At 50.2% G+C, this 25,183-nt stretch overlaps 1 protein-coding gene across 7 annotated transcripts in view; it reads left to right on the top strand.

Moving 5' to 3' along the window:
* LOC123144464 (probable magnesium transporter NIPA2) overlaps positions 1 to 25,183 on the top strand; it is a 52,664-nt gene that overhangs the window by 14,660 nt on the left and 12,821 nt on the right. For 3 of the 7 annotated variants that reach the window (XM_044563613.1, XM_044563618.1, XM_044563615.1), the window contains 8 exons: positions 4,446 to 4,548; positions 4,759 to 4,940; positions 5,111 to 5,167; positions 14,564 to 14,654; positions 14,731 to 14,891; positions 15,343 to 15,470; positions 15,558 to 15,695; positions 20,901 to 20,993. In XM_044563613.1, the coding sequence (XP_044419548.1) occupies positions 4,808 to 4,940; positions 5,111 to 5,167; positions 14,564 to 14,654; positions 14,731 to 14,891; positions 15,343 to 15,470; positions 15,558 to 15,695; positions 20,901 to 20,993 (801 nt within the window). In that variant the 5' untranslated portion in view covers positions 4,446 to 4,548; positions 4,759 to 4,807. The remainder of the gene's footprint in view (positions 1 to 4,445; positions 4,549 to 4,758; positions 4,941 to 5,110; positions 5,168 to 14,563; positions 14,655 to 14,730; positions 14,892 to 15,342; positions 15,471 to 15,557; positions 15,696 to 20,900; positions 20,994 to 25,183) is intronic. The other 4 variants (XM_044563614.1, XM_044563619.1, XM_044563616.1 and 1 more) reach the window with 4 other exon arrangements.

The raw sequence follows: 25,183 nt of genomic DNA on the forward strand, positions 1-25,183 counted from the left end.
CACACGTGAGAGAGGTGTTGAAGTATATACGTGGATTGCCTAACTGTTTTCATCAGTTCGGACTTTTGGTTGCATTGGCTAGTGCATGAAGCTTAACATGGTATCAGGGCTAAGGTCTTGAGTTCAAGTCCTGGCTTTCGCAGTTTATCCAAAAATTGTCGTTCCCCCCTTTGTGTTCGCGTATAGGCGTCTTGAGCCATACCTCCGAATCTATCCACGTGTTGACTTCCCGTGTCACACGTGAGAGGGGGTGTCGTTTGTTTGTTTTGACGGATCTCAGTCCAGTCGATGCAATCTATGGACGACGGCTTGGCGTAGAGAATATGGTTGTGCAGCAGCAGTGGGATTTCTAGCCCATCGCATGTGGCTGTTAGGATTGAGTAAAAGGGGTGGTGACAACACATGATTGACTTCGATATGATGGTGCTTCTCGAGCACTTGATCTCGAGTTTTGGGATGAAAACCCTATAAACCCTATGTCTGGCCGAGTTGGTTATACCTGGCAATGGCGATTTTTTTGCGTCCTTGTTGAAGGCATGGCTTAGATATGCTCGTACTTGTTCTTCTGGAAGAAAACCTAGAATTTGGCTTTGGTGGTAGCATCCTATGACGGCGGCGCTTGAGCATTGTTCCCTTTTTGAAGGCGTTGCTATTGAAGAACCTCGTTGTCCTTGTGGTGTCAAGATGGTTGATGCGGATATAGTCGTTAATGTAGTTTTTTGATCGCTTTGTCTTTTTATCTTCTTTTTTCCCTCTTTAGGCATAGCTTTGGTCTTGTATGACTTTGCTATTAGCGTGTTTATTTGTGTGCGCGCGTTGGTGTTGGCTGTATGCATCCTAGCCATGCAGAGGCTGGGTGTGTGATCATGGTGTTTGTATCCACTTGATGCTTCATTTCGAGTCAATAAAATCCACCCTTTGCTGAAAAAAGTATTATACTCTATTGGCTTACATCATTATCAACAAGCTTGTGATTATCCAGGACTGACTCTAGGAATTTGGGGCCTTGTAGTGAAATAAAAAAGGTGGCCTTAAAATTTAAAACTTTTATCTATAACTGAAGCATCTAGTAATGAAATAGTTGTCAACTTAGTGTATTGCATCAAGTAACGACCCACTAGGCGGTCTAGGGTCAGTGTAGCAGGCTCGCGCGAACTGTGGAACATACAGTCATACAAGACGGGGTGTTGACAAGCAGCAGGGGCGGCTGACCGGGAAATTCAATGGTAGGGATTTCTGCTTCTTTTCAGCTGCGTAGATCATGGCATTGCGCGATTCGCATATATGGCCACCAACACCGATCACGCCACCTAGGGATGCTACAGGCGAGGTGGTGTCCTTCCGATCAAGCGACCCATGCAGATTAGGATGAAGCGGACGAAATCATGAACCGGGAGGCTCAGTTGTTTTTCTCTCTGATGGTTGGCCCATGTTTTTGGGGACCCTGCTCGAAACCCTCATGACGACAACAACAACATCGTCAACAATGCAGCATTGGGGGAAAGAGCAGGTGGTGCCGGCGGCATAGGCACCACCATGTCAATATGACACTGTGAACAGGGGACCTCGCTGAGAGAGCGCCCCAGAGATGACACATGTAGGCAATGAAGTTGGTGCAATTAACATCATAAAAAATCACTGAGAAACGAGGGACGGAAACATAGCCTAACATGTTCCTTTTTTTCTTCAGAAAAGTTCTCAGCGATTGAGATCAGAGCCTAATTTTTTTTTTTAGAAAAGGAGGATGACCCCCGGCCTCTGCATCTGGGAGATGCATACGGCCACTTTATTGATTATTCTCGAGGACCTTACAAAGTATTACAACAATGTGCCTGAATCCACCATCTTGGCAACATATGCCGCTACTCCTATCCAAAATGATGAAGGGGTGCTAGCTGGGCCACTACCCAAACCACTCACCTAAGCCTAACATCAAAAGCCGGAAGCCGAAACTCATTCGGAAGCCCCAGCCGAGCCACATATCGGGTCCGGGGCACAATCCGGTCAGACGCACTCGTGTGTCGTCGCTGCCATCTTCCACAGGTCTTCAGATCATATTGAGGCTTCTACCTTGTCTGGCCACTCGGCCATCGACGTCACCATGACGCCAGACAGCAACCTCCTCCTGCGCGATCCCATCTCCGCGCATCGGACGCCGAGTCTCCACAACGCCATGCCATCGATCTCCGCCGCCATCAATGTGTGAGATGAAACACCGCTTCACCATCCCTCCAGCCAGCACTTGCTCCAAGACGATGCCCCTAGAAGGGAAAGCGATAGAACGCCATCATCATCCGATCCGGAAGACCCAGATCTGGGGTTTCCCCCGGAGCATCCCAAACCTGATGGCGCAGACCGCCGACGATGCCTCGACCATCGGCAGTAGCTCCACCAGACGAGCGTCGTCTACGTCGCCGCAACCTCCAAGATGAAGCTGACCAGAATGCATGTGTCGACACCGAACCGCCGCCACTTCCACCGCCGCTTGAGCAGCCCCCGAGCAACGCCTTCAGGAAGGAGCACGCCACCGTGGTGTCGTCGTCGCTTCGAACAGGGGGGTCTGAGGTTTTCACCTGAGCTCCTGGGAGGGGTGGAAGGAAGGAGGTCCTCTCCGAAGCCTCCAACGAGGGAAGCAACACCCAAAGGCATTGCCATCAGAGTGGCCGCCACGTCGGCCAAGAGATTCCCTCGGAACCCTTCCAGCCACCGGATCTGCAAGGCCAGCACCCAAGAACGGTGACCGAAGCCACCAAGGGCCGGATCCGCTGCAGATCGGAGTAGATCGGGGTCGAGGACGAACATCACCATGGCCACCATCATCGAGCGAGGAACCGCCGCCGCAGCCGAAGCCCACCACCTCCCCGCCATCCACATGGCCAGGGAAGTGGCCCACCTGTCCACGCCGGCGCCACCCGCCGCCAAGCTGCGCCGCGTGCCACCAGCCATGGCCGCCGCCATGGATCCGAGCCGCAGGCGGGCCGCCAACCGCGGGGCCCCGCGGGAGAGGAGAGCCGCGCCACGGGGGGAAGGCCCCGCCGCCGCCGCCACGACGCGGGCTTTGCCCGGTGGTGGCCTCCGGCGGCGGCGAGGGGATTAGCTGGAGAAGGGGGGCCCGGCGGCGGCGCAGTTGGGGGCCGCCGCCCGTGTCGCCTACCCTAGGCGACGCGGGCCATATGACTCTGCATCTTAAGGTCAGGGCCTAATGAAACAGAGGATTGTGCCCCAGATACATATGGGATGCAGAGCTCCGGTTAGAAGGCGTCGGTGCCGGTGGCGGTGGGATGTCGATCTAGAGGTGGCGCCGACAACCACAGAGGCAACGCTGGACGTCGATCTTGAGGTGGCGACCTTGAGGAGGAGACGACGTCGGCTTTTGGAGGAAGATGAGGCGACCGAAATGTGGTGGCGGCGGTGACCTTGAGGAGGAGGAGGCGATGTCGGCTTGAGGAGGAAGATGAGGCAACCAAAATGTGGTGGTATCGGCTAGGCGAACTGGAGAGCAGACGTCGAGCAGGATCAGGTGGGGAGGTGGGGACGAGCAGAAGCCGTTGGTTGGCTTGCTTGGAGGTGACTGATCCAATTGAGTAGGACACCGTGGGTTTTGATATGGGCTTTGAAAAGTTAGGGAATCAAGTAGGTCGAACAAGAAAATCGGGACTCGGTCAGGAGACCGATCTATGGAGAGAGATCGATCGATCGATCAAGATGAACCAAAAAAAAAATTTGCGTGGAGAAAGAAGCATGAGTTGCGTGTGCGGAAAAAACTAGCTCCAATACCATGTTATGGATGCAACTTGATTGTATTGTAAAGCCCATGGGGAAAATATATAGTACAAAAGACTTGGAGCACAAAAATGAAAATCCGAACTAATATGTACGCCTAGACGAATTCTATCATTAACAGTTCGACATGGTACACCCTAGCGAACCGGCAGGGTCAAACATCAACAAGGCTACCCACCCCCTGTCGATCACCCATGGAGCCACGTCAAAGGGACCAATGGACCACCCGTAAAGCTTCGTGATCACCTTGATCATGTTGTCACCCAATGGGAGCACAAATAGTCGGTGGTAAACGGTAATCACCTCCTCTTAGATCTTCTCACTCCCCTCTACAAGCCCCACTTATGGAGCATGTTCCGAAGGGCACGTAGCCCAATGTTGAGACTGCCTCCTTGGCTGGTGATGCGCCGGCTACGCCTCAGCTGGAAATCCAACTCTAGGAGCAGGACATCTGTGTGTGTCTTAGCTGTGCTTAGGAATTCACACATGGTGCGTGTTCTAGCGCAACCACCCACACTCGTCGGTCTCGCAACCCTACTTTTTCATTATTATGACTAGGTTTTTTTTATGCAACTGTTTGGTATTTTTTCTTCAGTTTTTCTTGAGACATGGGCTTGAGTTGGAGTGTCTGAAATATTCTTTTCTGTCCATATTGGTTTTAGCACGGAATAAAGATAAGTCCTGCTCCTGAGGGACATTGTGTTTCCGCGTCAGTTCCTTCTCATGGTGGACTGACACTGACTGTAGAAACTTCAGCAATTAAAGGTTGGTTTCTTTCGTTATGACATCTTCAAATGAAACATAACATTGCATGTCTTTATTAGTGCAAAAATTTGTTCTTGGCAGTTCAAGCAAAAGCAACCCGAGGTTGTAAGTTTCTATTGAGCAAGGAAGATTGAGCTATTCTTTAGCAGTTCACTATATGCAGTTTCTCCTTTTATCTTTCCTTACCCTTTCTTATTCTTTGGATTGCAGGAATTGGTTCCTGGGTTATTTTAGTTTGTAAAAAAGTATTTCCTCAAATATGGTGGCCTCTCTAGATAATGTTAGAGGCTTGACTTTGGCCATGTCATCCAGTGCATTCATCGGTTCAAGCTTTGTAATCAAGAAAATTGGGCTGAAGAAGGCTGGGGATTCTGGGGCAAGAGCAAGAGCAGGTTATGCCTCTTCTGACACCTACGTAATCAGATCAAAGACTTAATTGCATAGCATCGTTAAGTGAATCCTTAAATGCTTTTGAGCCTTATGCAATATGAATGATATGTACGATATCTATTGAGATTTTATATAGTATAACTTAATAATTTCGATTTCTTATGCATTGTAGGTTCTGGAGGTCATTCATACTTGTATGAACCATTATGGTGGCTGGGAATGGTCACTAGTAAGTGTGGATTAAGATAATGCTTTTGAAGCAATTAGCACTGTACTATAAAATAATGAAGTTAGCTATACTGCTTATTGCAGCCGACTACAATTCTGCTCTCTTTTTTCTTTTCGTTTGTGCTTGTGTAGATTTTATATTTAGCTTGTATGCTTTGTGTTGAATCAGGGAGGGTCTCACCTCTGTGTCTCTTCCTTCTTTGGTGGCTGGATGGTGTGATGTGTGTGGCTCTCGCACCTATTCAGACACTGGCTGGCTCAACCTCTTCTAGGTCAAAGCCATGCCTGAGCCACATGTGCTTAATTGAAGACGGGCAAGACCCATACCGGTTGAACACCCCCCCTCAAGATGGGTGGTAGATATCTATCAACCCCATCTTGTCACATGCCAAGTTACAGTCCTTTGATCTTAGTCCCTTTGTCAAGCAGGGCTGGTGAGGAAAACGGGCTTGAGCTTTTTTGAACCACACCGGTGTCGAGCAGTTCCTGAACTTGTCGCTCGATTTCCGTCTTGAGCTCAGGCTTGTATCTGTACGGGCGTGAATTGACCGGTTGGGCGCCTGCCATCAAAGGAATTCTGTGGTCGCACTCGTGCCGGGGCGGAAGGCCGCGCGGGTCTTCGAAGACATTAGTGAACTATTCTAACTGGCGCAGGATCTCCATTGGAATTGGTGTGTCTGCTGTGCCATTCGCATCCAGAGAGTTAAGGTGGATGACATGGGCGACTGAGCCTTGCTTGCAAGCCTTGAGCAATTCCGGCGCTGAGATCAGAGAGCGATGTGTCTGGTCGGACGACACCGTTGACATTTTCAGTTGCCCGCTTGGTGTTGTGGCTGTCAGATGTTGCTCGATCCAATCAATGTTCATAGGGCTGTGTTTGGGTAACTAATCCATTCCCAATATAGCGTCATACACACCCAACTTGAGAACTTTGAAATCAGTTTTGAACTCATGCTCTTGCGCAATCCAAGGACAGTCAGGAATATAGTGAGTGCATGGAATGGTGGTGCCGTCTGCAACGCGCACACGGCAAGGGCGCGGCAACTGAGCAACACCCGAGAGCTTGGAGGCGAATGAACTGTCCACGAAGGAGGTGCAACTACCGGAATCGACCAGGAGCAGCACTTCATGCCCTTGCAGCCAGGCCTGTAGTTGTAGAACACCAGGGGCAGACGAACCATCTTCAGCCTGACGGGAAATGGTGCACAAATTTTCTTCGTCAGAAATCGGCGAATCTGGCGGCTATTCTGACGCTGCATCGTCCAGGCTGAACATGGCGAATAGTTCATCCACAATATGCATCTGCACTGTAGGTGGGCACACGTGGTCCTTGCCCCATCGTTCGCCGCACTTAAAGCAGAGTCCCTTCGCGTGCTGGAAGGCGCGGAGGGTGGCCACCTTACTGGCTTCAGGCGTAGCGCGGGCGGCGTCAGTGCCGCGCCTATCTTCAGAGTTGCCGTAGGCGTCGCAGGTCGCACAAAGAATGATATTGATGCCGTCCTGGAAGCTTGGCCTTGGCCTCGATTGGCGTGGGAGAAGCGCCCGTACGGTAACTCGCCGTCGGCCACTTCCTCCTGAAGTAGGGCCAGCGAGCACGTCGTGTCCAAGTCCGGTGGTCGCTGCACGAGCACCACAGCTCGGATGTCCGGTCGCAATCCCTTGACAAAGCGCGTCAGGAAAAAATACGGGTGAGTAGATTCAGAATATGAAATCAGGTGATTCATCAGAGATTCGACAGAGGTGGTTTGTTTGATAGCATAGAACTGGCGGATAAGCATCTGATGCTTATTGCGCCCGAAACGAGTGCAGAGTAGAGAGGCAAAGGACTCCCAGTCCAATCCGACTAGTTTTTTTCTGTACATATTGTAGCCAAATGCCTGGTGGACCGGAGAAATTCAGAGTCGCCATTGGTACTCGATACGAGTTATGGATCGAAAACATTTTGAAATACTGTTCACAGAGAGTTTTCTAGAGTTGAGGGTTCTCGCCGGTGAACAAGGGAAGATTCACGGGCGGTGGCGACTGTCCCATGGTGGCAAGCACGGAGGACGACAAGGGAGGTGGTGGGGGACGAACGAGCGGAAGGGAAGATGCACCCGTGACCGGGAGTGCCACCGGTGACTCTGTGGTCACCGGTGGTGCCCCCCCGGTGAGATCGACGTCGCCATGGCCAGTTGGCCCGTGGAGGCTTCCTCGTGCGGCAAGAAGAGGCGGCGGAGATGGAAGCAGGGGCGCCGCTCCACTCGATGAGTGCGGTGCAACCGCTTGCAGCGAGGCGACCGTGGTCTCAAGCTTGGTGAAGCGGGCTTCTAGGTCTGGCTTCCAGCAAAGCAGCGCCTGCAATTGCTTGAGGACGGTGGCAGAGTCGTTCTTGGCATCTTGGTTGGACCTCACATCATCATCCGTGTTAGTGCCCATTGGATCACCATCAGTATGGGACACAACCCTTCCCCCTCTTGACGATCTATCAGAGTGTAAGTGGGCAAGCTTTTCAAACAACAAAGAGATCTTTTGGCTCACCGCAAAATGGCTTAGACCCCCTGAAGGTGACATCCATACTTACAAACCTGCGTTTCTTAGATTCGTGTTATGGATGCAACTTATCCCTATTGCATCCCCTAGGTGGTATGAAACATACATATATGTTGTATGTTTCATACCACCTAGGGGTAGTTACCCTCATGTGAGTTTTGTATGTTGTATGTAGTATCTGTCAAAACCGAGAGTATGTATGTGTAGTATGTAGTATATAAGAACATCTGGGTAGCATATATCCTACTTTTTAGGTAGTATGTACTATTTTTTTAGTATATTGTTTTATACGTACCAATATGAACGTATTTTCAACAACAACAACAACAAAGCCTTTAGTCCCAAACAAGTTGGGGTAGGCTAGAGGTGAAACCCATAAGATCTCGCAACCAACTCATGGCTCTGGCACATGGATAGCAAGGTTCCACGCACCCCTGTCCATAGCCAGTTCTTTGGTGATACTCCAATCCTTCAGGTCTCTCTTAACAGACTCCTCCCATGTCAAATTCGGTCTACCCCAACCTCTCTTGACATTCTCCGCACGCTTTAGCCGTCCGCTATGCACTGGAGCTTCTGGAGGCCTGCGCTGAATATGCCCAAACCATCTCAGACTATGTTGGACAAGCTTCTCTTCAATTGGTGCTACCCCAACTCTATCTTCTCGTATATCATCATTCCGGACTCGATCCTTCCTCGTGTGGCCACACATCCATCTCAACATACGCATCTCCGCCACACCTAACTGTTGAACATGTCGCATTTTACTCGGCCAACACTCAGCGCCATACAACATTGCGGGTCAATCCTGTCTCCCTCTGCGCCTCGGGGTCAATCCTGCCTCTCGCGCGCCCCGACACGCGGGCCTCATCTCCACCTCCCGTGACGCCTCCGGCTCCTCCTACCGTGGTCCTGCCTTTGCCGCTGTCCGGTCTGCTAGTGGCTCCCCTGCTCCCCTCCGAGCCGCTGCCGCCGGCCTCCACGGACGCACCGCTGGGGGGCGGCCTCCCCGCCGGCCTCGCCTCGGCGTGCCTCCACTCCCACCCCCCAGTCGATGGGTGGGTGCGTGCTGGACGCTGCCCTGGCGACCCCGCTGGCCGCTGCCCTGGCGACCCCGCTGGCCGCTCCGCCTCTCCCGCCTCGCTCCTCGACCTACGCCAGGCGGGGCCGCTCGACGTCGACCCCAGTGACGTCGTCTCGGCGCAGCGCCCGCATCGACGCCTCGCGACCCGCGGGCTCCTCGGCTCTGCCCATCTCCGAGCGGGCTGAGCTCCGCGCCGCGGCGCGCAACCTCGAGCCAGGTACTCCAGCCATCCCCGCCAGTTCCGCTACATGTTCGTTCTCAGCCTTGGAGTCTATTCCTCTCGGTCATCTCGCCAAAGTCGCGGCAGATTTCGATATAGTGTTTAGGGTGGAGGTCGATCCCCCCTTAGTCCAAATCGCGGCAATCCAGGCGCGGGAGGTCCTCGATGGGCGGTTGGCCGAAACCCGTGCCCGCTTAGCTACTCCCGCATCGGTGGCGGGCGGCCCCACCTCCCAGCCGTCCGGCCAGGCCGCGCCCGCTCCCCTGGAGATCCGCGGCCGCACCCGGTCTCGCATCGCCGCTCTCCGCGCCCAAAGCGCCTCCCGTGTCCTGGGGTCAAGCAACCCCTCTATGGTGGTTTAATGCGAACCCTTTTCTGGAACATCCGCGGTTTTGGCCAGGATGGCCGACGCCGCCAGCTCATCGAGTACATGCGCGATGAGCGGATTGACATTGTAGCAATCCAAGAGACCATGCGAACTGAGTTCACCCTGTCCGAGCTTGACCGCCATAGTCCTCATCTGTTTGCCTGGCATTGGCTCCCTTCTAGTGGGATCGCCGGGCACTCTGGTGGCATCCTGTTAGGTGTCAAGGTTGCCACCTTTGAGGTGGGTAGCATGGACCGGGGTGAGTTCTTTGTTAGCATGGAGCTTTTCGAGAGGGCGCTGAACTTCAAATGGGAGATCATCATAGTCTATGGCCCTGCCGACCACCGTCGTTCAGCGACTTTTCTTGAGGAGCTCAAGAATAAGGTGTCAGCCGCCCGCTTCCCGGTCGTCGTGGGCGGCGACTTCAACCTCCTCCGATCTGTGGAGGACAAAAACAACGACCTAGTGAACTTCCCGCGGATGCAGATGTTCAATGACTGCATTGCTGACCTCAGTTTGCGGGAATTAGATAGGATTGGTGCCAGATTCACCTGGACCAATCGCCAGGCCGACCCGACCCGCTCCGTCTTGGACCGCGTCTTGGTCTCGCCTGAGTGGGAGATGCGGTGTCCCCTTGCCTCCCTCCGTGCCATTACTCGTATTGGCTCGGACCACGTTCCCCTGCTGCTCTCTTCTCAGGACGAACGCCCTCCCGTCGCCCCTAGGTTCCGCTTCGAGACGTTCTGGCTTAACCAGAACGGCTTCTCGGAGGCCGTCCGTGGCCGTTGGCTGGAGGCCCGCAGCTCTCCTCACAGGTCCATTTCTGCGGTGGATGATTGGCACTTCTACGCCAAGCGCTCCCGCCAATACATGAAGGGCTGGGGTGCCAACCTGGGGCGGGATCTCCGGGACCGCAAGCAGGCCCTCCTCGCCTCGATCCAGGCGCTTGGCCTTTGGCCTGACTCGATCGGCCTATCCGCTGATGAGTGGATGCAGCGGTACGACCTGGAGGACCAGCTCACGGTCATCTATACGGACGAGGAGGCTTACTGGCGGCTCAGGGGGACCCAAAAGTGGGTTCTCAAGGGGGATGCTAACACCGCATACTTCCAGGCCATCGCCAATGGTCGTCGTCGTCGCAATACCATCCCACTCCTGTGGGATGGCGAGACCCTCCTGCAGCGCTCGGCCGAGCTTCGCGCTCACGTGGACGGCTTCTATAAAGCCCTTTTTACGGCTCCCCCGCGTGGGGGCCTGGCTCTTGCTCCCACCTTCTGGGTGGGCGCCCAATGTGTGTCGGACGCGGAGAATGCGGCCCTCACAGCTCCGTTCACGGAGGAGGAAGTTTGGCTTGCGATTAAGGGCATGAACCCGTCGTCCGCCCCGGGGCCTGATGGCTTGCCAGTTAAGTTCTTTCAGACCTTCTGGCACGCTATCAAGCCGGAGGTCATGGCTCTCTTTGAGGAGTTCTATGTGGGCACCATTGACCTCCACCGCCTTAACTACAGGATCATTACCTTGATCCCAAGGTCCCGGGCGCCTCCGACATTCGCCAGTTCCGCCCCATTACGGTGATCAATGTGATCTTACGCATCCTTGCAAAGGGGTACGCCAATAGGGTGGCCCCTTTGGCCGACCGCATCACCCATCCGGACCAATCCGCCTTCATTCAGGGTCGCTATATCCTTGATGGAGCCTTGGTCTTCCACGAAGTCCTTCACGAGGTCAAATCCAAAAACCTCAAAGCGGTGTTCCTGAAGATTGACTTGCATAAGGCATACGACACGGTTAGCTGGCCCTTCCTTCGGGAAGTATTGCTTCGGAAAGGCTTTGACGAACGTTGGGTCTCCCGAGTCATGCAGTTGGTGTCGTCGGGCCACACCGCGGTGAACATCAACGGGGAGATCGGCCCATACTTCGCCACCTTTTGTGGGGTTAGGCAGGGTGACCCCTTCTCTCCGTTCCTGTTCAACATGGTGGTCGATGCCTTGGCATCTATCCTAGATAAGGCCAAGGCCGCCGGCCACATCCTCGGCATCACCCCGCACGTAGTGGAGGGAGGGGGTGTCTCCCTCCTCCAATATGCCGATGACACCATCATTATGATGCAGGGTTCAGAGGCTGAGATCGCGAACCTCAAATTCCTCCTGCTCTGCTTTCAACATCTGTCGGGCCTCAAAATTAACTTCGCTAAAAGCGAGGTGATGGTCTTGGGCTATTCCCCTTCTGAGAGCCAGAGTATCGCTAACCGCTTGAACTGACGGCTGGGGTCCTTCCCCACTACTTATCTGGGGATTCCCATTAGTGACTCGCGCCTAACTGTGGCCGACCTGCGACCCTCGGTCCACAAGCTGCAGCACCGCATCGAGCCGTGGCAGGGCAGGTGGCTCTCTAAGGCGGCCCGCACGATCCTCATCAACTCGTCCCTCTCCAGTCTTCTCCTATTCATCCTGAGCTTCTACAGCCTCCCCGAAACGCTCCACCATGAGATTGGCTCGGTCCAAGCTAGGTTCTTCTGGGCTGGCGAGGGCGATAAGCAGAAATACCACATGGTCTGCTGGACTGACATCTGCAAGCCCCGGGACCAGGGTGGTCTCGGCATCATGTCCTCCAAACGCATGAACCTGGCCCTCCTCACTAGATGGCTGTGGCGCATTGCAAACGGCGATGGTGGCTTGTGGCTGCAGATCATCTGCCGCAAATACTTGCGCGACCAGCCCCTCGCCTTCTGCATTAGGATGGGCGGTTCCCAGTTTTGGCAGTCTGTCGTTCAGCTCCTCCCGGTCCTTCGCATTGGGACCTCCATCGCGGTTGGCACTGGATCGGCCACGCTGTTTTGGTTCGACCGCTGGGCCGGTGATCTCCCTTTCGCGGCCCGGTTCCCTGACCTCTTTTCCATAGCGGTCGAACCTAGGATCTCCGTCGAGTCGGCCCTTATTGACTTAGGGCGTCTCGCGTTCCGGAGGCCATTTGGGCCACCGGAGGTTGCCGCTTGGCAAGAGCTCCTTGATTCTGTGGCTCTCCATGAGCCGGACTTGTCGCAGCACCACGACGACTGCCTGTCCTGGCATCTCGAGCCCTCTGGCTGCTTCTCCACGAAGTCTCTGTACCGCGCCATCGCTCCCTCTCCCGGACCGGGTGTCCTCGATTCTATATGGTCTATCCGCGTGCCCCTCAAAATTAGAATCTTCATGTGGCAATGGATCCGTGGCCGGCTCCCCTCGGGCGTGGAGGTCCTGAAGCGCCAAGGTCCCGGTGATGGTATCTGCCCCCTATGTGGGACGGTGGAAACCTCGAATCACATCTTCTCGTGCGTGTCCGCCCAGTTTCTTTGGGGCTGCCTCCGAGAGGTCATCGGTGGCAACTGGTGTCACACTAACTTCCCTGATCTCCTCTCTGAGGTTCAGTCCTCCCCCTTGACAGGCCGCCACATTAGGTGGTTGCTCATTGGGGTGCTCGCCTGGACGCTGTGGACTGTACGAAATAAGCTTGTCATTCAACGGGTCCCCCTTCGACGTGCTACTGACGCTGTGTTCAAAATGTGTGGCTTCTTGCAGCTTTGGCGGCCGCTTAGCCGTCACCAGGATCGCGACGCCATCACCTCCATCATCGCCGACCTTCGCTCGATGGCTCTCCGCTTGGCACCGCCGCTCCCTTCGCCACCTCCAGAGCCGGATTAGATCCTTTGTTGCTGCTTCCGACGCTGCGGTTGACCCGCCTCCTTTGTTTATTTCCAGGGCTTGTTGAGCTGTGCCCTCAGCAGAACCGCTTGTACTTTGTGTTGTGGTACTGTGTGTGTGTGAGTGAACCTTGTTGTACTGTGTGGCTCTGGTGGCTTGCTTTATCTATAAAGCGGGGCGAAAGCCTTTTTCGGTAAGGAGGCACCTAGGGTGGTGCTGCAGGCCGCGGCTGGCCAGCCTCGACGCCGTCCAACATCGGTCCTGGTTAGCGCATCAGGTACTGGCCAATCTTGTGTATCCCGATGGTCCCCTGGATATCGCGGGCCCAAGTGTTCCCATCCAGGCATTCTGCCACTATTCTCGTCTTGCGTCGCTGCTTGGGGATGCATTGGTATAGCATGGGGGCTATTTCACGGACGGATTGGTCGTTTATCCATCGGTCGTCCCAGAAGAGTGCTGTCCGGCCATCGCCGAGCATCATAGTGGTAGATGCGAAGAACAGTGCGCGCTCCTCCTTGGAGAACTGGAGATCAAGGCCCTGCCATGCGCGGTCAGTGTCTGTGCGGGCAAACCACATCCATCACAGCCGTAGTGCTAGGCCTGCGCGCTCCAGATCGCGGATCCCAAGGCCACCATATTCCACGGGGCGGCAGGCATGGCGCCAATTGACATGACAGTGCCCTCCGTTGGCGACGGCACGGCCGGCCCACAGAAAGCGACGCTGGATTTTCTCTAGCTGCTTCAGTGTCTTCTTGGGTGGGGCAAAGGCGAGCAGTTGGTGAACTGTGATAGCGCTCAGCACCGACTTGACCAGTGCGAGCCTCCCGGCTTTGTTCATGAGCCAAGCTTTCCATGTCGGGAGCCGGGCGGCCACCGAGTCGACGAGGGGCTGTAGCTGTGCAGCAGAGGGTCGACGGAGTGTTAACGGGATGCCAAGGCAGGTGATGGGCAGCTCAACCACCGAGCATCCAAGTTGGGTGATCATCTCGGCCGTCGCGGGTTCGCCATGGAGGATGGTAGCTGAGCTCTTTGCATAATTCACCCGGAGCCCACTAGCTCGGCCAAACAGGGCTAAGATGCCCTTTGATGGCTGCCACGTCGTCCTGGGTGGCATGGCAGAATATCATCACATCGTCGGCGTAGAGTGAGATAGCCGAAATAGTTCGTCTGGGGTGTAGCGGCCGTAGTATGCTGCAGTCGTGGGCGCGTCGCATGAGGCGGCTGAGGGTGTTGACCGCGAGCACAAAGAGCTGCGGGGACACGGGGTCTCCCTGGCGCAGACCGCATCGGAGCCAGATTGGTGGGCCGGGTTCGCCGTTTAGCTTTCATTAGTTTCAGTTTCTACTTTATAAGTGCATAAGGACAACCTCTAGCGAAGTTCAAATTGACATTTTTTAATAGTTATAATTACAGCCATTTCATCTGTAACAGCATTTGTAGCATGGAATGGTTGCTGAAACACTCTTGATGCGTATATATATATATATATATATATATATATATTTATTTATTTGCAGTGATTCTGGGCGAGATAGCAAACTTTGCAGCATACGCATTTGCCCCTGCCATACTTGTTACTCCTCTAGGAGCTCTGAGCATCATATTTAGGTAGCAGTCATACCATTTTCTTGAATTTACTTATTTGTCATAGTATATGTTTCTGTTTAATCTTTTGCTGATGCAGTGCAGTGCTCGCACACTTCATCCTGAAAGAGAGATTGCATATGTTTGGTGTTGTTGGTTGCATCTTGTGTGTTGTTGGGTCTGTTGGTATAGTTTTGCATGCCCCAAAGGAGAGGGAGATTAATTCAGTGGGGGAAATATGGCATTTTGCAACTCAGCCAGGTAGCAACTTGAAGACCTGCTCCTGTCAATAGAAACCTGTAGTATTTCATGCTTTATTGATGCAATGCTGCTAATTGCATGATCATGCATTCAATGTTTGATATTTCATGACTTGACCATCGGTTTGGATTTCATGGAAAATTGTCCAATCGCAGATAGTGTAGAATTTGGCAACTGTTGGTCAAACGTATGAATATCTAAGAATTAACTTACCTTTTAGATTATAATTCACTCGAGTATTTTAGTTAAGTTTCCCCTTGTTCTGGTCATGGCATTTCTTAAGGATCGCTGATCACAACGATTCAGTATATGAAAAGAGAACTTGAACTTAATAAACTTTTCTTCAGGGGAAAGATATACTTACACTATTTTGTTTTGCCTTGCTCCCTTTTGATCTGGCTGTATCTTTGTTGGCACTCTCAACATTGACATGCAAGGGTAATTTCTGCAGGTTTCATTGTTTATTCATGTGTGGCTGTGGTTGGTGCTCTTTTTTTGATTTTCTGGGCTGTCAAACGCTCTGGTCATAGGAAGATGCTCGTCTATATTGCAATCTGTTCACTAATGGGATCACTCACGGTACATTAGAAGTGCAATACCATCTGATCAAATCATTAAATGGATCAAGTTAGTGATTGTTCAGTGACATATTTTTTGACTGGACAGGTTATCAGCGTAAAAGCAGTTGCCATTGCCTTGAAGCTGTCATTTAGTGAATCAAACCAATTCATCTACGTCCAGACGTGGTTCTTCATATTTGTTGTCATTATTTGCTGCTTGGTGCAGTTGAACTATTTAAACAAGGTAACCATTATAAATCTCTCAGCCCCCCCCCCCCCCCCCCCCCCCCCCTGTATAAGTTTGCATTTTGAGAAATTGGGTATAGCACTTCAGTTTCAATCAAATGGCATAATACTGGATTTAGTGGCATCTGATATATGAACTTGCATGGTTCTTATGAGTGTCATTGTGTATAACTATGCGTGAATTCACATACTTTTTAAAGTATAGATGTTTGACCATGATGAGCCACCATTGAATTTTCGGTCTATTTTACATTAACATTTTATTCCTGATCGATAGCAATATATGAACAGAACCACAGCTAGTTAGGCATATAATCATCTTAAAATATCTTACATTGTCTAAGCCTTAACTGGCTGAGCACAAAAGAAAAGGCTTTTGGTTTTGTTTTGCAGAAAGCTGGTTTCGACCCACTTCTACTTACTAGTCAAGTCTTGTTCATCTCTAGTTAACCTATTGTTAAATTGGATCGCCTCCAATTTAACCCGCCTATGAGAGCCTCCGAGGATCATAGGTTTTAATTAAACCCACTTCATATTAGTCATTTGAGATGATAAGATCTTCCAGAGGTTTCAAGTCCAGTTGCTCAAAATTGTCCATAATTGGGGAGTGGCAAATCATGATTAGTTTTTATACTCTGCAGAGTTCTGTACACTTTACCCATGTAACGCCCCGGGACCGGCACTATACAGAACAAGTGTTAACCTCATAGTATCATTGTTCCACCCACATAACGTGTATGTTGTGACATGCACATTATTGTGTTTGGTGGGCGTCCTGGGAATGATATTATGCGGTTGCTATGTGTCAGTCTCAACCATTGTGAGTGGGAACAAGGATCGGCTAGAGCCATATAGGATAACCGCTTGCTGCACCACATTCCTATATGTATGCAAATATTAGGTGATAACCTCACCCAATGATTAAATGACATCTCATACTTACCAACGAAGATGTTTCATGCAACTTTGCGTATGCCAAATGGAAAGCCCGAACTAAAGTGGCCCCACAAGTGGTTAGCGCGCTCGGTCTTGGATCAAGTTAACAAGAACTCGGGTCCTAGTGCGGCCTAAATGAAGAGATCCGATGCTCTAAACATGGCCTCCCACCGTTGCCTTTAATTGCATATTAACATAATTAACTCTTATCACATAACAAAAAATGTATCTGAGCCAGGTTAAAATGTGTGATACCCCAAAAGCAACATCAGGCAACAGGTTAGGAATAGAAGTAAAGGCAATATCAAGGTGACAATAATCAAGCTATGCAAAAGAATAGTTATCGCAATACCACTACAACATTGTGATTCTAGTGCAAGCAAGGAGGGAGAAAGCAATATGATGTGTCAGAATGGACAAGGAGGTTTTGCTTACCCCATTTCGCACATGCGCTTGCCTTCATTGTTTGGTGCTCGTCCGCTTGTTACGTTGGCACCTTTCTCAGGCTGTACTGGCCGTTTTTCTGCGACTACTCTCGCGTCCTCCGCACATGGTGATTATCGCTCTACACTGACTCTCGTGACTTTCACCGGTGATTGTCGGTCTACACAGACTCCTCTAGCGACTTTCACTGGCAGTATTGGTGCATATGGCCCCATCGACTAAGCCTCGCACACGCGCCTACCCTTGGCGCTTGGTGCTTGTCTGCATGCGACCTCGTCTCCACTCCTGGTCATCCTACACCGCCTCCTCTAGCGGCTTCCACAGGTGGTGGTCGCTGCTCCTCGTTTGGTGCTGCTATGTCGACTACTCCAGCTGTATCCTTAACTCAGTAGGAGACTGTGCAACTCCATGACCTACTTATTGCCTCTAGTTCTTCCTTGTCGGGTGCATCTACGTTGACCCCGTCGAGCCCCTGACCAAGCAGGAGATTACGCGACTTCGATGCCTGCTAGCTGCGTCCTCTGGTTCTTAACCGGTAGGTTCTGCTACCGACTACCTACCGACTCTTCTGGCATTGTGAGACCACCTTCTACACAGGCAGGTACATCTCTGTGGATTCTTGATACAGGAGCATCTTTTCATATGACTCATCATTCATCCACTCTGTCCTCTATTCACCCTCTGAATTCTCCTAATGGTTGAGGCATTCTTGACACTTCATCTTTTATCGTTCCTGATGTTGCTCATTTTCCTTGACTTACCATGCAACTCATTTCTGGTGGTCAGATTGTTGACTATGGTTGTAGGGTCATTCTCGGCTTTGACTCATGTTTTGTTTAGGATCGTCACACTGGTGCTCTCTTTGGTGCTGGCCTTCGACACTGTGACTCCTAGGGCCTTTGGGAACTTGACTGGCTCCACCTTCCCTCCGCTACCACCGCCTGTCTGTCTGCCAATGTTGCCTTGTTTACCAGCTCTTTTCAGCAGGCATCATCTCCTTGGTCACTTGTGTGGCTCTCGTCTCACATCCTTAGTTTGACCTAGTCTTCTTGAATCCGTCTCTGACGGTGTGTCCTCAGACTTTCAGGGTTGTCTGCTTGGTAAACAGGTCCAGTTACCTTAGCGAGATTGTCTTGGTGTCCTTTCGACCTTGTTCACTCTGATGTTTGGGGTCCAGCTCCCTTTGCCTCGAAAGGAGGTCATCGCTACTATATTATCGTTATAAATGATTTCTCTAGACACATCTGGATATATTTTATGTCTTCTCGTAGCAAGGTCTTACCTATATATAAGTGTTTTGCTACCATGGTTCACACTTAGTTCTATGCATATTCGTTTGTTTCGTGCTGACTCTGCTGGAGATTATATCTTCAAGATGTTGTGTGGAGTCCTTGCTGAGCAGGGTACTCTTGCTCAGTTTTCTTGTCCTGGTGCTCATTCTTAGAATGACGTGGCTGAGCACAAGCATCATCACCCTCTTGCGATGGCTCCTGCGTTGATGGTTGCCGCCTCTCTTTCGCCTGACGCTGTCTCCACTTTCACCTATCTCAACAACATTCAGCCGCCCTCTGCTTTGCAGGATGGCATTCTGCAAGTGTAGAATCTGACAGACCCCTCGGTAGAGTGTCACAACTAGCCTGAAAGCCTAGAGGGGAAGCAGGAGGCAGTTACCCAGGTCCGGGCCCTCTTTCTGGAGGTAAAACCTTACTCCTGTCTTATTGTATTGATGTAATCGGGTGTACAATGGTGATCCCTAGGATCATAGGTATACTGAGGGACGATGATAAGGTGCCCTAATGGTTTGCCCGGCCTCGACTTATAAAGGGTGTCGAGGCCTAGGTTTACACGAATCCTAGTCGGCTAGGGAGGTGTGGAGACTCCTCCTAGAGATTCGGTCTTCTTGCCTTGGACGCCAAGATGTCGGTTCCTTCCTTCTAGAGGGCCCACATGCCGGGTTGATCGCTGGGGCCGTGTAGTGACCTAAGGGGTTTTTGGTTACCCTGATGGGCCGACTTCCGATGGCTTGAGGCACCCCTGGGCCGTAACACCGTCGGTAGCCCCTAAACGGGTCCATGACAAAAAAATAGTATGAATCCGTCAATGTTGCCGCATTTACTGAGGATGTGCCACGTGGCAGGCTCTGATTCCTCGAAACCTCTTTGGTTAACTGGATGGGCGTGGGACGTTTGATTGAGATCTGAGGGCTCAGGGCGCGTACCCCTTCGCGATATTATCTCGGCATTAAGAAACATATCGGAATGTGGCGGAGTGGCTCACCAAAGAGATGGGATCTAGCTGTCGGAGTTGGAGAAGAACGGCGCGGCAACTCGGGAATCAGCGACAGCAACGTCTACGGTGTTCTTGGTGATGTTGAATCCGTCCTTGGCGGCGAACTTTCTCCTCTGCGATAGTGACTGGCTGGAGTGGCGATGGTGGAAACTGGCTTCAGGTCGAGGTACGTTTGCTAGAGATCGTGCGGCCACTCTAGGGCACGACAAATCAAGATTATTCGAAAATTTGGAAGATGAGGTGGAGATTATTTAATAAGGATCGAGGCGTGGCCGAGGGTCAAATGATTGAACCAAATCCATCAAATTTGGATCGGGCACGACACGATTGTCGTAAGGAAACAAGATAGTGTGCAGAGGTTGAAGATGAGCGGGTGGGCTAGCGCCGTCATCGGTGAGAGGGCGGCGTGGCGCGTGCTCAATTTTAAGTGGATCTGACGGTCTTGGGAGCTCCACATACCGTTTGGGGAGAAAAATGTGAAGTGGGCCATGCGCTGGGCCGAACGAGGGAGAGGGGAAGCTGCATTGCGCACATGGCGGAACATAGCCTTGGGCTCACACAATGCAGCCCGAGTAGGCTATGGTTTGCCTGGTTTTATTCCTAATTATTAAATACATTATGTAAACGTGTCTAAATAAAATGCCAATTTACTTCCTAAAAATACCAGACAAATCACAAATATACCACTACTAGTATAGAGCATAGGAAAAACATTTCCAGCCTCAATGCAATTTTGTAAATTCGTTTTCTCCAAATAGAGCGAACTTGAGTATTAATATAATTTCCTAAAAAATATTTAGGGTTTAATCTATTCCCAGAATTGGTTCTAAAAGTCCATAAAAATGTTCTTAACATTTTCCAACTATATATAACAACAGAGAACTCATATTATCTCCTCCAATAATTTGCCTTGAGTTGAAAAATACTTTGAATATTCCAAAAAAAAAAATGCTCAGAAATAATGGTGCAAATTAAAGATTCTATTAACATTCCAAATTTAGAAATTATGGGATGTAACACCTGGCCAGATGTCCATGGACATGCCCGGACGTGTCCACGGACATTTGATGGGGTCTGTTTGCTTAGCCACATTGGAGATGCCCTAACCACTCTAAAGCATCTGATGGTTTATCTCTTGATTTTCCAAGCATATTTCTATTTGTTTTTAACTGATAATCTTAGCAAGCAGAGTTTTCTTAGTATAGAATATCTTTGTAAGCATGCTATTGGTTTAGATGGGAAACTTGCAGATCCTTTGTTTAGTTTAGATTTTGCAAATGTAAGGACACTTGCAAGAGCCTGGTAATAAATTTATCCTTCTCTCAATCCTGACTAGTTAGTCATCCAAAGATAACTAACACAAAATATTGCTTTAAAAGAAAAAAGCAGGTAGAATTCTAAATTATTCATACAAATGGTGAGTTCTTGTTCTACAATGTTTTACCGATATCTTAAATGCTGCAGAAAGAGGTTAATCTGAAATCTGTTCTAACTAGTCTCTTGTGATTATTTCACCTTTGTTGAATTGTTCTAGGCTCTGGACTCTTTCAATACGGCTGTGGTCTCTCCGGTATACTACGTGATGTTCACCATTCTTACGATTCTCGCTAACATGATTATGTACAAGGTGATATATCTGCGTGTCAACTTGCAAATATCTTTGCATGATAACATTCATAGCTTATTTACTCCTAGATAGGAATTGTACTGCATAGTAACGATGAACTAGCAGATTGTCACTGATTCGATGAAACCATTTATAAGTGATAAGGGTCGAAACTTTCATCGCCAGGGATATATGGAACTAAATTGTTCTACTTTCTTTTGTATCTCCTTTTGTCTTTAATGTATTAATTGATTAGACAATTTTAAACTGTGTTTGCATGTTGCAGAAGAAATTATTTCCACATTATATAAGCTTTAACGAGATGGTTTGGGTAGAATAATGTTCCGAAGACCTAGGATAGCGCACTGTCCCTGTCTGGCTACTGCAGGACCTAATCTGAGCTAGAGCTTTACCAGGAGGATTAGGAGAGTATCCAGTGCACCAGGGCTTGTGGTGCCCACGGTGCACCCAACCTCAGTGCACTCATCTAAAAGTCGTAAAAAAATGGAAAAACAAATCAGCACATAATAATACACAACTCGAGAAGCAAAAAAAAGACAAATCTCAGTGAATAGTAGCTAATCTAATTTGGGTTGTGAATTCGTCCAATTATCTCTATTGACACTGAGTTTGTCTTTTTGTTTTACAAACTGTCTTTTGAATTTGGATTTGAATTTTTTTAAGATTGTTATACGTCATTGTGTCTACGCACTCAATTATTTTTATATATTTTTGAAGCTTCTGACATTGTAGATGGATGTCCAATACACCAGATACATTCTCTCTGTTAAGGAGTATTAGTATTGGTCCAGGATTCCTTATTAGGCTATGTCTCTTTCCTTTAAGTCTTGTGTAATATATATGCCCTTTAGGATAGAGATAAGTTGCATCCATAACATGGTATTAGAGCCATCGAGATTCTTCCACCATCGATTTTCTTGGGCTAACCATTTTGTGCTCAATGCTTCATTCTCTTGATGTCCCATCTTCTTTTGACAATCCATCTTCTCTTGATACTTCTCTTGTATCTTCTATTGATGCACTATCTTCTCATTATTCCCTTTGGCTTAGCTTGACATGTTTTTGAAGACTCTTAATGCTACGACGACATTCTCAAGACGCGGATTTTGGATTATCATTTTATTTCCTCTAGTGTTACACTTCTTCAAATGCAATGCTATTGCATACGCTTTGCATTTGAGGGGCGGGGTGTGTGTGTGTGTGGGGGGGGGGGGGGGTGTTAAGGGGTATTATTGGTCTAGGAGTCCTTATTAGCCTATGCCTCTTTCCTTGTACCCAAGTCTTGTGTAATATATATATATAGGGATTGACTATTCGCAACCCTGAGTGAGGAATAGTTATTCTTCACCCCCCCCCTTTATTCTGATATTAATGCATCGTAATTTTACGTTTAGTAAATTTTGTCTTATTTCATACATAAAAAGGGAACGCAATATATATATATATATATATAATCGCCGTAAAAATATTTTATGTTACGTAAAATTACTAATGTAAAAACATAGTGTAAAATGTACATAAAATACATTTTTTTGGTTTTATGGCCTAAATTTTTGTTTCCTTATGCCAAATTTTACGTAGTGAATCAATATGAATGTAACTACTTGTATTACAAATGTAATTTATTTATGAAATGATCGTAAAATTACCTTGGGTGAAGAATTACTTATTCTGCACCGTGGGTATATATATATATATATATATATATATATATATATATATATATATATATATATATATATGCTCTTTGGGCTATGTAATAGAGATAAGTTGCATCCATAATACTGTCTTAACCGAATATTATTATATTAAATCTCTATTTCTTTTATTGTAATCTTTTTTTCAAGAAAACACAAAAGCCTTGCGTCACACTAAATGGTATGCGTCCCCCTTGCTGGCAACAACGCCGCCAGACACCATGCGCCCTCTGTTGCCCATTGCTTGGCTTCCACCTTGATAGTGTCAAGGAGGATGACTTGGCTGAGCTGAGGGTTGTCGGAGATAATTGCATTATGATGCTTACGGATACACCATTGTGCCAACATCATATGATTGAGGACGTGCTCTTCCTAGCAGCAGCGTTGCCCATGGGGGGGGGGGGGGGGCGTCAATCGGATCTAGGAAAGCACCTCGTGCCATACCGTGCATGAAAAAGAGCAACCTGTGAGGAGGTGGGCCATCGTCTCCTCTAACTAGTCGCAAAGCATGCAGCTAGGTGCTTTTTGCAGGCATCGTCTCGCTAGTCTCTCAGCGATCTAGCAATGGTCTTGATAGGTGAGCCACATGAATAACCTGACCCCGGAGGGAGCCTGGGACTTTGTCTACTTCCAAGAGCTCCAACCGACCGCTCCCTAAAAGAGGGCTTCATAGTAGCTCTTGCGCGTGTAATGACCCCTCGGTGTCCATCACCATTGGAGGACTTTTAGCGAGGTGGAAAGCAATACCCCGTGCACCATATGCTAGACCTAGATGTACCGCTTAAGGGTCAGAGGGCTCAGGACCCCTGATGTTCGAGATCTAGCGGCGGTTGATCAAGGCCCTCCCTTATCGTCTGTCGTTTCCTAACGCGTCCTGGCACCAGGAAACTGCCGGGAGCGAGATCGGCTCACCGTCGTCGGTGAAGACGCGGTGTGTCCCAAACTAGATCTCTAATTTTAGAGGGGAAACTAGCTAGGGTTTATATTAAGCAAAGGAGTTGTATGAGGACGACAAAGACTTTGTCCATGTTTGGGTAAAGCACATCAGGGACCAACCATTACCGAAAGGCTTTCACCCCGCTTTATATATAAAGCAAACCACCACAACCACAAAGTACCACATAGGTCCACACACACACACAAAGGTAGCACGACAAATAGTACAGAAGGGTTCTGCCGAGGGCACAACTCAACAAGCCCTAAAAATAAAAGACAAGGAGGAGGCACATTAACGAAGATGCTAATCCGGCTCAGGTGGTGGCGGAGGGAGCGGCGGCGCCAAGCGAAGATCCATCGTACGAAGATCAACAATGATGGTGTTGATGGCGTCCCGGTCCTGGTGGCGGCTAAGCGGCCGCCAAAGCTGCAAGTAGCCACACATTTTGAACACCGCGTCAGTAGCACGCCGAAGAGGAACACGCTGGATCACAAGCTTATTTTGAACCGTCCATAGCATTCACGCAAGGACCCCAATGGCCAGCCACCTAATGTGGCGACCCTCTGGGGGCGAGGCCTGGAGCTCGGCGAAGAGGTGTTACACCAACGACCACCGACTACCTCACGTAGGCAACTCCAGAGGAACTGGGCGGAGACACACGAGAAGAAGATGTGGTTTGAGTCTTCTTCCGTCCCACACAAGGGACATGTCCCATCTCCCGGGACATTCCGCTTCAGCACCTCCACACCAGAAGGCACCCGCCCTCGGATCCATTGCCATAGGAAGATCCTGATCTTCAGAGGGAGTCTCATCGGCCAGATCGTCTCTAGGGGCGCGGGTCCTGGAGTGGCAGCGGTGGCCCAGTATAGGGACTTCGTGGAGAATTTGGCCGAGGGCTCTAGGTACCAGGATAGGCGGTCGTGCGCCAGCTCCAGGTCCGGCTCGTGGAGCGCCACAATGTCTAGGAGCTCGTGCCAAGCGGCTATTTCCGGGGGCCCAAGTGGCCGCCGGAACGTGAGGCGCCCTAAGTCAATAAGGGCCGCCTCAAGTGAGACCCGAGGGTCCACCGCGATGGAGAACAGGTCTGGGAAACGAGCCGCGAAGGGGGCATCCCTAGCCCACCTGTCAAACCAGAAAAGGGTGGCGGTCCCTGTGCCCACTGTAATGGAGGTCTCGATGAGGAGGACCGGGACCAACTGGATGATAGATTGCGAGAACTGGGAGCCCCCAGACCGCTGGCAGATGGCGAGCGGCTGACCGCGCAGGTATTTGTTCCGGATGATATGCAGCCGCAGCCCACCCTCCCCATTGGCGATCCGCCATAGCCAACGTGTCAGGAGAGCAATGTTCATCCGTTTGGAGGACATGATCCCGAGTCCGCCCTGGTCCCGAGGTTTGCAGATGTCGGTCCAACGCACCATATGATATTTCTGCTTATCACCCTCGCCGGCCCAGAAAAAACGTGCTTGGACCGTGCTGATCTCATGGTGGAGCGTCTCGGGCAAGCTGTAGAAGCTCATGATGAACAGGAGTAGGCTGGACAAGGATGAGTTAAT

Source organism: Triticum aestivum, chromosome 6D (assembly GCF_018294505.1).
Source record: "Triticum aestivum cultivar Chinese Spring chromosome 6D, IWGSC CS RefSeq v2.1, whole genome shotgun sequence".
NCBI lineage: Eukaryota > Viridiplantae > Streptophyta > Magnoliopsida > Poales > Poaceae > Triticum > Triticum aestivum.